This window comes from Clarias gariepinus, chromosome 22, assembly GCF_024256425.1.
Source record: "Clarias gariepinus isolate MV-2021 ecotype Netherlands chromosome 22, CGAR_prim_01v2, whole genome shotgun sequence".
NCBI lineage: Eukaryota > Metazoa > Chordata > Actinopteri > Siluriformes > Clariidae > Clarias > Clarias gariepinus.
Window position 1 is genome coordinate 6,582,924 of NC_071121.1, and position 17,253 is coordinate 6,600,176.

The window sequence follows — 17,253 nt, forward strand, 5'->3', positions numbered from 1 at the left end:
ATGATAACTTTTGCTCCGAAAAAACCCAAATGCACAGTTTGATGTCTGAAACCTCCTTATTAAATATTAAGACTATACAAGTACATAATAAATAAGAAGAATAGTTATAAAAATTAACATGTGATACATTAATATAATTTTTTAAAATAGTTTTTGCAGCCTGTACCTTTAGTTTGCTAAACTTTTCTTCCATGGCACTTAGAACACACAATATCTGAGACCTCATTATAATTTTTTTTTTTTAAACAACCACTAGAGTCAAAAAGACGCAGGCTTTTTTACAGAATCTGCCATGAAAAATCTTCACAGGTTGGGGTTTTTAACATCTTTTTATAATGACTTTTTTTTTTTTTTTTACATTTGTTCCTTTATTTTAACATGTATTCATACACATGTACTGTAAAAAAAAACAAACATTATCTTCAACACAGACTATACACACATCGACAAGGCTTCCATATAGACATATATATATATATATATATATATATATTATCATTGACCTATGCTACAGTATAATGCACACTAATGATGAATAAAGTGCCCTGATGTCATGATACTGCAGTATGAACACCATATATTAGCATGTCTTACATTCCAGCTGAGTGTTATATCTTTTTATTTTTTGGTCTCTGTTGCCGAGCTATGGCTTGAGGAGTTTGGATTAACCAACTGACTGGCATTTGTGGTTAATTCCTTGGAGATTCATGCCAGTGCAGACATAGTGACTAATCCAGCATTAGTCTGCTGCACTGTTATAGACAGGATTGTTCGGGATGCCTACTGAGATAAGAGCAGCTTGCTGATTTTGGTCTGTAACTCTTCACGTAGTGGTTGTCTATGCCTTGCTATATGTCTTTATTTCACTGAGTATCTACTTTTTATCTTCGGTTGCCTGGATACCCCACCCGTGCAGAGTTTCAAACTGCTTTTGTTTGAGTTGGCGAACATTTGCCGCGGCCTTTCCTCTTTTATCCGGGTGAGGGAAGCTATCGTGGACAGGCCTGTCAGAGCCGAGTGATACTAGGAGTTGAAAGGGAAGGCATGGTTGTTGTTGAAATGTTCTGTGAAATGTTAAAATATTCATAATCCTAATGTGAAAAGTGTACATGAAATACTATTTTATTTGCTATTAAAGGTCCCATATTTTACTATTTCCTTAACATGTTTACATTAACATGGGTCTCAGAGGTTCTGTAAGTGTGTGATGTTTCATCAAGAAATACAGCTCAGATAATGCATTTCTCATAAATAGATACACACATACATACTGTACATACATACATAGAACATACATACATACATACATAACTACACACACACACACAGCTGAGCACCAAACCAGGGGCTTATATGACATCACATTAGGGGCTTGTTTTTGTCCAGGCCAATACAAAACCAAAAAGAAAGACCAAAAAATACAAAGAATGTTTATTTATTTATTTATTTATTTATTTATTTATTTATAATTTTTTTCCCCCACACACACACTGGAGACACATCTGAATATATAATAATGACTAATAAGTGAATTTATATAAAGTCTCCTTTAACACATACATGTGTAGCAATTTTTTCTTAGGGAGTTCAATGTTTTTTTTTTCTTATTTTTTTAAACACTCTGTATAGGTGTGTGTGTTGAATGCTGTCCAACACATGATTAATTTCAAGAAATCATACCTGTAGGAGAATGGTACACTATTTAGAGTAAAATGTTTACCATAATGAAAAGAAAGATGTTGTGGTCTGGGAGGGACGTCATACTGTACAGTAATCTGTGTCTCCTGTCAATCTTAGAGACACTGAGCAGTCAGGGGCAAATGCAAGCTCATACAGTATATGTGTAAGATAGCAGATAGAGCTTTCCTCAGAGCGTGTTACACTACCCTGTGATGCAACATGAGTAGCAGTTTCAAAAACTGTAATTAGCAGATTTAAAAAAAAAGTCTAGACAATATAAGAATAATTAGGTCTCTATGTGCTCTTATGTGTGATTTTGGAGCAGACATAAAATTTCTCAAGCCAACTAGTTTTCAGAAAGACAAGTAGCTCAAGAAATCTATTAGAGTGATCTCATAAGATTAAACTTCACTAGAGAGCATCTGACGAAGACTCACAGTGCTCTTAATAACAAACTGAAAAATCTATGCTTTCTTATTCCAGGAAAAAACATACCTCTTGATAAACGAGTGTAGCCTTTTATAAAAAAAAATCATAAATACATTAATAATACTCTATTATCAGTAACTTCTTGAAATATTGTTTGCTTTTCATTCTTTGCCTGAATTCTTAGAATTAGAAGTGAATTCTTAGGACTAGAAGAGAATTCTTAGGATTAGGAGAGAATTCCTAGGATTAGTTGATTGTGCGTGCCTACCTGCAGTGGATTGGCAACCCGTACAGGGTTCCCTGGGATAGGCTCGAGATAGATTATAGATAGTAAGAGAGTGAGTTGTATTGTCTTGTGTTGTTAAATTGTTTATGAACTTTTAAATAACTATTCCCAGTGACCTGACCCGTTCCTGTCCTTACCCCCATGATATCTTTCCATGATGATCTCTACCCAGAGGGTCATTCAGACCTCTCCATCAACATGATTAATAGGACCTTGTCTCATGTTTATGGTTTCCGTCTACAGCAGCTGTTTCACTTCTCTCTCTCTCTCTCCCTCTCTCGCTCACTTCCAGATGGATCCTGTTCAAAAGGCAGTGATCAACCACACCTTCGGAGTCCCACTGGTAAAAACCAAGCGGCCCATCATCTCCTGCAATGTCTGCCAGATCCGCTTCAATTCAGAGGTTCGTTATCTAAGCATGCGCTCTAGCGGGTCACTCTCTGGCTGCTCTTCTGTTTGGATGTTCTTGCTAATAACAAACAATGTGGGAGCTAAAAAAACACGAGCATCATGTTTGAAAATGTGATTCATCTTGATGAAAGCTGTTATGCGACAGCCTGCTAAAAGCTTCTGTAGATCCAGAAGGAGAATGCAGCAGCTCCACCTCCATGCAGATGTACAGTGTATGTGCATGTAGCTTTGGTGTTAATGTAGAGGTTTGGCACGGAGCATGGATGGATTTCAGAATGGATTTCATAAACTCTCTATAAAAAGCTGATTATGATCTTATGTCTTAGAGGCAGTAATTTCCTTCCTTTATATGATGTTGGTTAAAATTGATCTATTAAAAGAAGAAAACTAAAGAGAAAATGAACATGAGAATAATATGTGAGATTTCACAGAACACTTTTTCAAAAAGAGATAGAAAATCTTTACCTGGTAATAACCTTAGAGCTAACATAATGTAATCATGATGTACATTATTAATATTAAAATGCCATAATAAAGAGGAATAAACTGCATATAAAATGCATTCCTTGCGATGGGATGAGCATACAGGCATAGTCCCTATTCTCTCCACATAAGGTCTAGAATGTCACATATCTATTTTGAGACCTTTGAGATGTTGATGATGACTACAAACTCTGCAGAAGTAGAATATTATTTTTGTCTGGTTTGAGTCTTCATTTCTTTTACGTTGATTTGTTTAACCTTGAGATGACTTTGTTGTATTTTATAACTTAAAATGAACTTATAATGAAATTTCTCATAAATGAATGCTTAAAACTGAATGACGTTTACAGAAGACTTTAAGCACAGGGCGATGATGAGACTCTTAGACGCATAAAAATATTTGAATGGTGCAAATGTTTTAAAGAAAGCCATATGTGTGTGAATGACGATCCTGGCCCGGGTGGCCCATTCTGCAAGTGGAACACCTGACCCTTGAAAATCCACAGATGACTTGTCGGCAACCTGCTAAAGTCAAACTGTGGGAAATGTGCACATTATCATTGACCAACACCAGTTGCTCACTACAGGAAGTCTGGCCAAGAGTTTTAGCAACATTCCTTGTACAGTCCTGACCTCACTCCAAGCCATTTCCACATATTTGGGCCATTAAAGTTTCTGGGAGGCCAGCGTTTTAGACGTGAAGCATGCAGTCCGACCATTGTTCCGGCGTACTGAGAAAACGTTGTACTTTAATGAGTAAAAAGTGTAACGCTTTGCATTAACTGCATTAGTGTAGCAGTTTTTACTCTTGATTAAAAAAAAAAAAGTTTCCTGTTATTCCAAGTAATCCAAAGTCCTGGTTTGACTTGAACACCCCTTATATATGACAGTTTTGTGGGAGACGTTATTTGGCCCGGTTTAGTCAGTGTTTCCGTATACTGTACCTGTGTGTGTCTAATTCTGAAAAGATTGTCTGCCATCTGTTCATGTTAATTAATCCATCCAGTGAAAAGAGAAGGATTGCAATGCAGCTGATGCGTGTAGTGCAGCAGGTGGTGGAATTTGGAAGCTTGCTGAAGATAGTCACAGCATCGAGGTGTAACAAAACAAAGTGTAAAATACATACCAGATGAAAAAGTTTTGTTCCTCTTGTTGAACTTACTTGTTTACTGAGTAACTTCAAAAAAAAAACCTAAATCATGCTTGTCCCAGAGGCCTGTCTTAGGGATATATTCACCTCTGTGAAATTCTTAAAAAATTGCTGTTTTTTTTTTTTTTCTCACATATGCACTGAACAGCACGGCAATGATTATTTTTGTTAATGGAAACCAGATCATGAAATATTTCACCATCGCCTTCAGATGTTAAATGTGATAAGCAGTGCATGGTGCACATGGAGGTTAGCTCCGAAGCCCCGATGTCTGGGCGTGTCCTGCAGTCCTGCTATTTTTTATTGAGCAATGCTGTAATCACCGGTAGAATATGTTGTTCTTGGAGGAAGGCTATAATCTTAAGCTTCCACTCAGCAGATGCACAGCTCGCTTTGAGCCCACAGTGCCACAGACACTGAGAGATGAGGGCAAGCCTGAGAACCTTGAGTCTGCCTGCGGAGGCTTGTTAAGCTGTTGCAGCAAAGAAGTAACAAATGATTTACGGCGAGGCACACCGAAACTATCCAGCTGGCATTAAGATAAAAACATAGTAACATACGTTTATATCGGGGTGACATTTATTTTAGGCACTCGTGAAGCTAAATATGCAGTAGCTTTCGTTTTACACCTAATGATTATTTATACCCCTTCTGGGCTTAATTTGTTTTGTTTCTTCATCCAGACGCATTGCTGCAGTTGTCTTAGGAGTGAATTTCGTATTGACTATTGACCCGTGTTGTTTGAAGAAGTTCTGTGTTTATAGCCCAGCACATGACTGTCTACTTGCATGCTTGGAAAGACTGACACATTCCAAATGATAAAAGATGAACATTGTTTTAGTTGAACATTTTTTAGTGGTAAATTCTGACAGCAGCAGCTGTCTTGCGTTTGTTGTTGTAGTCTCATTGTGTTCAGTGCTCCACCCTCTGACTCTGTACCCACCCTGCAAAACGATTAAACATACTGTCATATTAATCAGTTGCATATTTCCTATTAGTTCATTTTCGCCCAAAGGAAACTCACTAAGCACAGGGCGAACATGCACACAAAATAAACCGAACCCTCAATCCTGGAAATACGAAGTCACAGCATTAACCACTACATCATCATGCCACCAGCTTTTGTGTTTTTTTCTTTCTTTTTTTTTCTTTTTACAGTGCTGCAAATAACAACCTATCATTATTTAAGTTTATACATCAACAATCTGAAAAAGTGAATTTGTAGATAGAATCATATACTGTATCACTAATTTTCATAACACCTAATGCTTCTTATCTCCTGATCAGATCAATGCTTCGTTTTTTTGTGATTATGCATACACATTTATATTTTTATCAGATAAAAAGTAACACATTTGCTAAATACAATATCATACCCTTTTATATAGTGTCTGTAACTTTTTTAAATTCAGATCTTTCAATAATCTTAATTGTTATTGAGATGAAACTTCACATGAAAATAAAAAACCTGAAAAAAATTTATTATTCTAAAATGCAAAATTTTCAAGATATTGCAGCATGAATTTAACATGGTTACGGAAACTACAGATGTTTTGCTTTTTAAGCTAATTTAAGCAAAAAATGTTACAGGTCATATGCTTCTATAAGCTTACACCAATTTTAGTATCAATACTTAATCAATACTTAATAATAATAATAGTGTTAAATAATTTATTGTTCGAAGCAAGACAATATAAAGCTAAAAAATGGCTATTTCGGGAAACATATAAAATCATCTCACCAAAACAAAGTTAGCAACTTGACATTTTTAGGGAAGTGAGATTGGTCACTTCCATGCTGCATAAACTTCAGAAGTGGCTTACTAGTATACATATTGTATAGTATATGTTAAAAAAAACCTGTGATCAATGAGTATTAATTAATTAATTAATTTTATTTATCAAAAAACGTTTAATTAAGTAACATTGGTTTACATTTTAGAACCCCATACTTTTTTGTAAATAAACATATCTATCTAAGTAAGCCTAAATAAAACTGTTTCTAAAAATAGATTCAGTAATCATGTAATATTCTAATGTGGTAATATTGCTTCCATTTCAAATGCACACACACACACAGACACCCACACACATGTTTCTGTTTGTAATGTATTTGTTTGTGATGTGCTTAGCAAATGGAGTCCTGTTTTGTTACTACACTTAGTATATACAGTATGGATACATTGTTAATCAATCAGCAATAAAAAAGACACTGGGATATCAGCTAAGGTATCAGCTAAAGCTTTTAGGTTTTTTTTCTTTTTCTTTTTTTTCTTTTTAATGATTTCATAGAACCTCAGCTGCATCAGTCATTCCATGTTACAAATTTTCTGGCTTTAATATTTGTTGCCTTTTGCATTCCCACTTTTAGAAAGATCATATTCCAATCCCTGCGTGACTGAGTGCAGCAGTTTCTCCCGAGGACAGCATCACGCTGATTCCTTTAACAAATCCGTCCTCCATCCGCCCCATGCCACCATCATTTCATGCTTCATTATGGATCTGTATATTTCTAATCCCCTCTCTGTGATAACAGAGCAGCCTCAGATTGGCTGCCAGCATTTATCACGCGCTGCATTTATCAAACCAGCTTTGCCGGCGCTGCGTTGCTGTGCTGTTCTAAGCAGCAGTTTGCAGCGTCCCTGCATCCCTGCGTGCATCATATGAGGTGGACGTATAACCTCGTCACGCTGCAGGAGTGATGTCATTGCTTTGTGCTACTGTTGCTGCAAGACAGGGTTGAATGCGTGCTGCTCCCTCCTCCTGCATTCGCCCTTCTCTGCAGTTGCCCTTGACTGTGGCTCGATGTCAGTCACTGGGCCTCGGCTCTCTGTATCTCTCCTGGAGCTTAAAATCACCTTTTTAAAGTAAGCAGGGATTTAAATCAGAGCTGTAAAATGGGTCTGACTGCTGCTCCCACTGTTGCCAAAACTCATCGTTTTTTCTTCCTTTTTTTGTAATTATCTGTCATCCTGCCCACACTTTTTGTGGTTTTGTGAAAAACGGTAATTGTATTGTTCACTGTGGGCGTTTGCCCTTATTAGTCCTTTGAACGAAATGGGTGAGCTTGCTTTTTATTCGGATCCATGAGCTGTTCCCATATTTCTTTCACATTTTCTTCAACTCTAACCCTCAATGGTATGTAACTTGGATGGTGCGTCAAACTGCTATGTTTTAAAAATGAATTGATTAGTGATGAAGACTTAGTATCTCAAAAAAACATAAAGGCTGTTATTATAGTCATACACTGTCCTTTTAAAAAAAGTCACCACCTGGATTTAACTAAGCAAAGAAGTACGAGCCTTCCATTGGATAATATTTAGTACTTAGAAAAAAAACTTGATGATCAGGATTCGAAAAGATCACCCAAATGTTTTGTAAATCGTTACTGTATATTGTATGTTTAATCATGAAAGTAAGATCATTTTCACGCTTGCAGTGTAAAGGGAAATCAAGGGACTGGGACTAAACAGCTGTTTAGGCTTAAAAAAAAACAGTAAGGCTAAAAGCAAAAAAAAGGCTTCGGACTGCGGAGGTCTGTGTCAACAGGTCATGTGGTCTGATGAGTCCAGATTTACCCTGTTCTAAAGTCAACAGGGTAAAAAGAGAGGTAGATAAAGCAATGCACCCTACCTTACAAGCATGTGAGAACAGTGATACTGTATGATCTGGGGTTGCTTTGGATGGTCAGGTCTTGGCTCAGCAACGTTATGTGCCCAAATAATGAGGTCAGCTGATTACCTGAATATACTGAATGACCAGGTTTTTTTCCACCAATAGATGCTCTTGTTTTCCCCCTGATGGCACAGGCATATTCCAAGAAGACAATGCTAGGATTCATCAGGCTCAAATTATGGCTGAGTGATTCAGGGAGCACGAGACATTATTTTCACACATGGATTGCATGAAATAAATGTTGTGACATCGCATCAGCTTATCAAAACAATGCCACAGTGAATGCGCTCACTAATCGAAACAAGAAAGATGAGAGTGTGTGACATTTTTTTGGATGTGTAGTGTTTTTTTTTTTTTTTTAGCAACCACATTTTAAGAGAAACACCTGAACACCCATTTACAGTACCTGTGACTGTGAGTAGTGTGCAGTTGTAAAGAGTGGTTATTTGAGTTCCAATAACCTTACTGAAAACTCTGACCTCCTCCTTGTTGTATTTTGACCATGTCCTGCTGCTTTTATTTGGTGTTACGCTTGATGTGCACTTCTAGTATATAAATGTGGCATGTTTCAGTTTACACATTCAAACAAATGACTATTAAAACACAGCAAATGGAACAAGCTTGTATAAATAGTATCACTAATGCAGGTTTTTTTGTGAATCAGTTTGATTTTTTTTTTTTTTTTTGACTGGTGATGACACACCATTCATGTGAAAGTGTGTTTCTTTTCAGACTTCCCATCTGTTTGGTTCCCAAACAATTATCAGTTCATCAGGTTAATTTTTACCTCCCTGTGCCCTTAAACCATGTGTCTGCCTTTAACACATATTCAACAACTAAAACTGAGTATGTTATTTGTGTCTTCCTGGTGGGAGGTTCAGAGCAAATGGGCATCTGCTTGTACCGTTCAGAAGCTAGGATCCTCCTTGATCCCAGCTATCCGAGCCTCCTAAGCGGTGACCTACCTCCTCCGCCTGTGTGACCTCAAATCTGAGCTCATGTCTTTGGACAGACAACTCTTTAAGTGCCTCAAATGGCTCTGATTACAGACTACCAGCTATATACAGTTCTGTCATCACCAATAACAGCCCACAGCCCGCCACTACAGACAGAGAGATCCGGCCCAATTTCACCCCATATGTGTTTGCGCAATGTTGTCACAAAGCTGGGATCATGTCAGGCCCTACTCTGTCACCATTTCCCAAATATCTCCAATGTTTGGTTTGCGTTCATGTTTTTTCACGCTCCAGTGCTCAGCGTTCTTTCTCCCTGTGTATTTCAGTGCCAGTGGCAGCTGTCATCAGCTCTCAGTTCTTGTTGGAGAGTGAGAGCAGGACAATCTTCCAACTAATAATGGCTAGTACCATGTTGATAGGCTGCTTTCAGTGGTGGTCTGTATTTAATGCTTTAAGCTACAATTAGGTAACACGTGTGTGGGGGTCATGGTGGCCACTTCTCTCCTCCATAATGAGGATGTTGACCACAGACGGCAGTTTCTAAATGTGTATTTCTGGAAACATCCAAACTATATCCTCACCAGAGGTCAAGTCAGCCGTATGATGGATGGCTGGTGTGTACCATTCCACTGTTCAAAGAAGGGACGGCTTCTGAACATGAAGGAGCACAAAATGCCTCCACTATCCCTCTACTGGGCCAACTAAATATATTGTACCATACACTGACTTTCTTTGTAAAAACATATTTTCTAAGACAAACATACCACTTTTGGTTATGCAGAATAACAGAACACAGTTAGGAGAGTAAAAACTACCTATATTTCTCTAGATAAGCTCTTGCTACACTAGTGCAACATTATCCCAGTGTTTCTTTTGTGCTGGACACCATCAGGGTAGAAAGTCTCCTCAGTTTGTTGCAGCCATGGTCAGACTGCTTACTTCACGTCTGAAACACTGGCATCTCAAGAACTTTAATGTTTCAAACATGTTGAAATCACTTATAAGTCAGGACTGTACAGGGATGTAGTAATAGCTTCCAGCCAGGATCCTGTAAGGTGCAAATGGTGTATGTGAATTATTGTTTGTTCAATTCTCAAAGACAGACACATTTTTCAACAAGTTGGTGACAAGTAATCTGTTAATTTTCGAGGATCAGGCGATTATCAGTTTTTCATTCACTGAATGTTCACGGGAATGACTGCAGTGCGCTCCGAGCTAAACACATACGAACTTCTTTAAAACATTTGCACCATTCAAATTTGTTATTGCGGCTAAGAGTCTTTTCATTGTATTGTCCTTGAAGTCTTCTTAAATATATAATCTCTCTGCTTAATTTTCCTTAGTAATTTTTACTGCAAACTGCATCATGACTCACAAATGCTAAAAAGACAGTTCTAGTGCAAAAGAGAATATATAAAGATTTTTAGAAAAAAAGTAGTAGACAACCTTGCATGTCTGAGAAAAAAAATTTGTCAGAATGAGGTTGGAGGTTGCAGTGCTAGAAAAAACTGACAGAAAGAAAAGATGTGATGTACAGACAGGACATCATGCACCTACATCAGCTATAGGTGATCCTCAAAGCTCAGTACTAGGACCACTAATGCTTATATTAAATTCCATAAATTCCATAAAGATAAAGAAAGGCACTGACAACACTGACAGGCCTTACTTAAAAAGTGTTCATTATGGTCAGTCTGACCAAGTTGGGAACAGTGTATAATGAAAGACTTGCTTTTGTTAATGAGCATTTGTGAGTCCCTGGTGTTTATTTTTATATTTCACTATTCAGCCCTAAGTAAAGTCAGTTAAATGAAGGGAAAAAAAATAGACTTTCAGGGAATGGAATGGAAAAAATCAATGTTTTGTTTTGGGTGTTTTTTTGTTGTATAAAACACTTGTCCATCAGCACTAGTTTTAAACCTTTTTTTTTTACATTTCAGAGTCAAGCAGAGGCCCACTACAAGGGGAACCGCCATGCCAGGAGAGTGAAAGGCATTGAGACCTCTAAGACTCGTCCACAGGAAAGTGACAAGCCTCCTCCTGGGCCCACTTCCTCCCCATCACCTCCAGGAGCCCCGGCAGCCAATACAGACACTGAGTCCAGTAAAACAGGTGATGATTACAGTCTAGACACTCGAAATAGTAAAGTTAACACAACATATACTGTAGTAGAATCCAATATTTCATGCCTAAGAATCTCAATAACTGGTTTATACTGGTCAGACTTATCTCATGCTTGGAACACTGGGCATTAAAACGCAATTCTGAATCCTGAATGGGATACAAGGGTTTGGTTCCAAAGTTTTCTTATTTAATGAACTAAAACAAAACACTACCTAGATCATTAGATGTTTAACTCAGATCATATAATATGCAATTTAATTAAGAAAACTTTTAAATACTTATACAGTATGTGTACTCTTAGAAGATTAAATGATGTTTTATCAAATGCATTATCATAAATTCTATAAGTAACCTTATGGAAAGTGTATACGTAATAACCTGTCATATTTCATACAAATACTTACATAATTATACAAACCATTTAAACATGTATTAATAATATACAACAACAAATTATTTTGTAACATACACTCTCATACCAACTGGTTAGGACTGTGTAAACTCTGTTAAAGTTATGTGCCCTCTCCTCATCCTGGATTTCATTGTATGATTTAAACATTACCTGAAACTCAATCTGCGCTTGAATAATTTTATGCTTTGTGCTGCTGCCACATGATGGGCCAATTGGATAATTGCATAAATGTGCAGTTAAATAATAATTCTCCTATTTAAGTGGCCAGTTTGTGTATGATTTTCATCAGATCTGATTTGCATGATATGATGGGTTACATTCATAATTAAAAGTGAGTCTTATGTGGATAATCTGTCCTTTGAAACGGCACGTCTTTGCTCTTGCTAACTGGGTTAAAACACGTCATGAGTACCTGCAACCGTTCATTCATTTCAAACAAAGGATCCGATTTTAGCAGAAACATGCTAGGGATTTTGCTCTGGAGGATGGCAAGCAGTTAGTCGACTGTATTTGTTAGGAAGAAGGACAAAAGCCAGATGCCTCTCTTTAGCTATTTTAGCAGCTTTTGCTAGGCCTGCCAGTGATGACTGATTTCAGCAAGCACTGTAGACATGCAAAGCCAAAAAAACTCCAATCTGACCATTTTTTTTTCAATTCGCATGACCAAGTATTAAATATATATACTGTATCTGCTCTAGGACCATGTACCAAAGTGACTCAGATCTATTCTGAAAGACATCACTTGGAGATTCAGTACAGTAAGTCAGAACTGTACAGGGATGTAGTACAGCCAAGATCCTGTAAGGTAAAAATTCTGTTTGTGAATTATTGTTTGTTCAATTCCCAAGGACAACAATTTTTCAACAAGTTGGTGAAAAGTAATCCACGGATTTTCAAGGATCAGGCGTACCACTCACTGAATGTTCATGGGAGTGACTGCAGTGGGCTCCGAGCTAACCACATATGAACTTCTTTAAAATGTTTGCACCATATAAATTTGTTACTGCGGCTAAGAGTCTTATCATTGTACTGTCCTTGAAGTCTTCTTAAATATAGAATCTCTCTGCTTAATTTTTTTTTAGTAAATATTACTGCAAACTGCGTCATGACTCACAAATGCTGTGCAAAATAGAATATATAAAAATTTTCAGAAAAAAAAAGTGGTAGACAACCTTGCATGGCTTGCAACTTGAATGAGGTTGTAGGTTTAATTCATGCATTGGGTCTGATTGTATAAAGTTTCCATGTGCTTAGCTGGTTTCTTCTGGGTTCAATTCTAAAAAACATCTGATTTGTGAGCCCCCCCCAAAAAAATAAAAAAATAAATCTGATTTGTGTCATGTTAGGGTAAAAAAGTGGAAGAACGCTTATGTGTTGAAATTGTTTTTTTTTTTTTAATGACCAAATTCCATTGGAATTTCTTTTTTTTTTTTAACAACTGCTTAAATTAGTTTTTGGAGCTTGTTCGCAACGTTGTAATTCTATTAGGTTACGCAGGAACATCTTTTTCCATGTCTGTATTTAACGAATTCCTGACATCTCAGCTGCTAGTAAAGATTCATGTAAATCAAATAAAACCCTGTTTGATCAGAGCAAGCCTTTCCATTTTGTACAGTACTTTAGTGTTTTCAAATGTTTTCTTTGACCTTTGCGTTTCAGAAGGAGCTAAACGACCTCTTTTTCTGGCACTAGGAGTTAAAGATCGTTTACTGTGCCAAGCTCTAAAGTCCTGACCCTGAATCCGTACCGCCATGCTGCTAATGTCTTCAGTTGTGTTTCTGAAGTCTAGGGCCATGGCCTCAAATATTGATCTCCACTAAAAGGCCAATCTCACTCGAATGGTGTGACTTTGCATGTTGCTTCAGTGCATGGCTGTTGTTTTGCATCTTCATTAAGTGAAAGCAGATGATGAGCTTACGACGCTGTAGGTGGCGGGGCCGGGTATTAGAAGGCAATTTGTGTTTCATTAAAAATAAACTGTTGGATTCAGAGAGCTGAAGCTGGCAGCATTTAACGAATAGTGTAAAAGAAGGGTGGTGATGGTGTGAGACTGGGAGACTTTAAAAAAAAAAAGAACAATAATAAAGGAACAGATATTTCACAAGTCTGAGAGGATTAACTTGCAGAAGAGGCCAGAGGCATAGCAGAGCCGAAACATCACAGCTGATCTTTGTCTAATCAAAAGCGATTAAATATGGGCTGATGATTCAGACAGCAGGTTGAGATGAGAGGATAAAGGGATGAGAGAGGCTGACACTAAAATTCCCTCTCCAACATTCTCTTTCCATTAACTCATCCTGACTAACCTAAGGTTGGATAAATCCATAAGGAAAGTGAAAAATGCACATCTTTTCCTGTAGTCAGTACAGTTAGAATCTGAGATGAAACAGACATACACATTTTCATGTCTATACTTTGAGTGTGGAGCCAAGCTTTGATAGAGTAGGGCCTAGCAAAGAGGGGACATAAAAGAAGGGACAGCATAGTCGTGTCTCATCCTGGGATTTGCTTCACATTCATAAGGGCGGGACGAGATCCAGCAGCAGAGAGCCAAAACAAGCCGGCTATAATCTAAATGTGTAACCAGATACATGTGAAAGAATGCCTTTTTCCATCCAAACCTCCATTCTGTGACCCTTCGCCCTAGCACACTCACTCACACACACACACACACACGCACACACTTGCACACATTTAGAAAATTCCAGTGCATTGCTTTCGAGCTCATATCTCCCATCCGCTTCTCAGCAGCATTTCCTTAATATCAGTTTCGCAAAACGGAGCGACCATGGAGCTGACAACCCCAAAGGAGTCAACAGCTGCAGTCCCATCTGGCTGCTTGAAGCATCGTATCCGGGGCTAGAGAAGAATAATAGCATGTTGCGAGTGCCTTAAGGGTTTAAAAGAATAATGTAGTACTTTAAACTTCCCTGAGGTTTCTTCTACTCAATTTCAGAGTGTTTTTCTTTTGTGTTTTATTTGGGCTCAGATTTGGGTTCACTGTGATTACGAATGGATCGTGGTGGGTTTGATGTGCCACAACCATTTTGGAGGACTCATGTTGTGCTTCGAAATTTCTTCATTATATCACACCACAGCCTGAATATGTGTTTTAATTTCGTTATAGAGGAAACTAAAAAAAAAGGTCAAGAAAAGGTCAGAACCCAGCAATCAGAAGAAAAAAAATCATGTACATAAAGCAAACATTAAATTAAGTGATGTATGTAGTTTAAGTCGAGGATCTTTCAGAGCCAGAATTCACCAGTTGTTTCTTGTTCCTAGTGGATTCAAAGTATAGTGATAGGGTTTAAATGTAGAAAAAAAAAAGTTGTAGGTTTGACTTTCAAATCCAAATTCAGATAAAACACTAAACAGATACAGATAGTATCACTCTGAATGTGTGAGAGAGTAACACTGTGGGTCGGGACGTAATGCAAGAGAGAACCTCGAAAACTCCCACGCTTTCACAAGAACTGCTGAAGGTGCTCGAAATGTTATTATTTATTAAAGCCTGGCTCGCACGCATCACTAGAGCTGCCTCATGGAGAAGTTGGAAAAACAATACAAAGATCTTTGGCATCACCTTTTAACCAGCACTGGTGTATAGTTTCAGCCTGCTGTCATGAGAGCAGGCAATTGATTAATTCTCCACAAGATACAGAGCTTGTTTCCTGGACGCTGAATTAGCCCAAGGGGACGAGGCCATGCTGGAGGAGAGGTGGGGCAAACATGGGGGAGATGGAGCTCCTTGAAGGATTTGGAGGAGATAGACGTGGGAGATGGATCTCCAGAGCCTCTGTTTGCTCTCTTTGGCTTTCACTTTCTCCGTCCCTCCCTTCATAATGATGGCCTGCAATAAAACCAGCCTGTGAACCAGTCCATAGCTTTAAGCCATCCAGACAATAGTGTGGCTGGACACATCTGGCCTGGAGCTAAGAAGCAGAATATAGAAATGGAAATAGCAGCGTTTCTGTATAATTTTCTGAACTCAACTACATATCTTTAGTTATTTCATATATCTCAGAGGTTTTGTATCACCATCTAGCATTAAAGCTACAGTACTAGGATATCTGGAGTCTATAAAAATAACAACAAATATTTTTATGTATGGTGTGTGTTGTTGTTTTTTTTTTTAATGTCTGGAGAGAACCAGCCAGGGAGAAAAAAGAGACTGTGTGAGTAAACGTAGCCCTCTCTATTATTAATCAGTCGCAGAGCTCGTATGTGCTTAGTGGTTTCAGAGCTCATGCATGATTAATGCTGGGTGGGTGGAGGTGGGATGGCAGTCGACTGGCCCTCGATCCCATCTGACCTCTTGAACACCTGATCCATCTGTGAGGCTCAGCATCATGCCTGCGCCGGCCATGCACCTCACCTGACGCATATACACTCATCAGCTTACAGTACTACAGTATGTGCTTAATGCAGAAGAAGGGTACTTGGTATAGTGAGCATGCAAGTGATGAAAATAATGATGCATTAAGCAAGTCTGTTCACCCTGACAGAGTTCAACCCAAATCACCTGCACACTGCATAGGAATTCACCACCTACTTGCACTAATCCTTTTTTTTTTAAACACAGGAAAGCCTTTATTTTATAAAAGACCTTACTATGTGTGCATCTTACAGATTTGGTTTAACCACAGATGATGAATGTTATACACAATTTCCCTAATGTTGCATGATATTGTTATAAATTTGTAAAGAAGTTGCAACCTTGCCTCAAAATAAAAAAAAACATACTTTGATAAAATAGTATTAAGATAATGTTGGATGATTGAATGAATAAATGACTTCAACCCAATGCTGCGAATGCAACCCCAAAACAACATAATATCAACATTTATTTATAATTCTTAAATAAAATACATTATCTACATGCTCATACTGCTGGTGCTTTTTTTTTTCTCTTTTACTTCTTCCTGGTTTAAAGGTCCGATATAGATAAACTCAGATATAGTTTACAGTAATACCTTAAACTCTCTTTATTCCACTCCTCTTTTAAACAAGCTTATTCAGTATATATGTAAATGAGCTACTCCTGAGACATGCCCCACCAAAGAACAACAAGCGAGAAGAGGGGTATATGAGGTCACAATAGTGGGCTTGTTTAAGCCCTGGACAATCCAAATGCATAATAGATCATCATATTAATGGTTTGGTCAATGACAGTCTAATAAATTGACCCACTATACAGTATGTACTGGAGAAAAGAAAATCAAAAGGCAAAACATGAATTTGCTGTTTGCCAATCACACAAACATACAATATACCAACAACCCTCGCACACTGGGGGGGTCTAGAGTGTGTGATCAAAAGAGCCATGTTTTGTCGTTATTCTTTAAACAATGCAGTAAAATTTACATTCACATTTCATGAGATATTGTAAGTAATGCAATCAAATCTAGACCATTTGAATTGTACAGGAGCACGGATACTCCTTATATTGTATTCATACTGTACATTACAGTATATTGTTCATTGACTAGCACCAGCAGTGGGTTCCCTGATGAGCGGTTTGATTCCTACTACTATTATTACTACTACTACTAAAAATAATAATCCATCCATCCATTCATCTAGGAACCTCTTTAGTTCAACTAGGGACATTTTATAAATATTACATTCATTCAACATTGACACATAAA

General features: G+C 37.7%; 1 protein-coding gene across 4 annotated transcripts in view; it reads left to right on the plus strand.

Moving 5' to 3' along the window:
* The window catches only part of znf385a (zinc finger protein 385A), a 96,557-nt gene that overhangs the window by 67,432 nt on the left and 11,872 nt on the right, over positions 1–17,253 (plus strand). For all 4 annotated transcript variants that reach the window (XM_053482486.1, XM_053482487.1, XM_053482489.1 and 1 more), the window contains 2 exons: positions 2,688–2,798; positions 11,010–11,181. In XM_053482486.1, the coding sequence (XP_053338461.1) occupies positions 2,688–2,798; positions 11,010–11,181 (283 nt within the window). The remainder of the gene's footprint in view (positions 1–2,687; positions 2,799–11,009; positions 11,182–17,253) is intronic.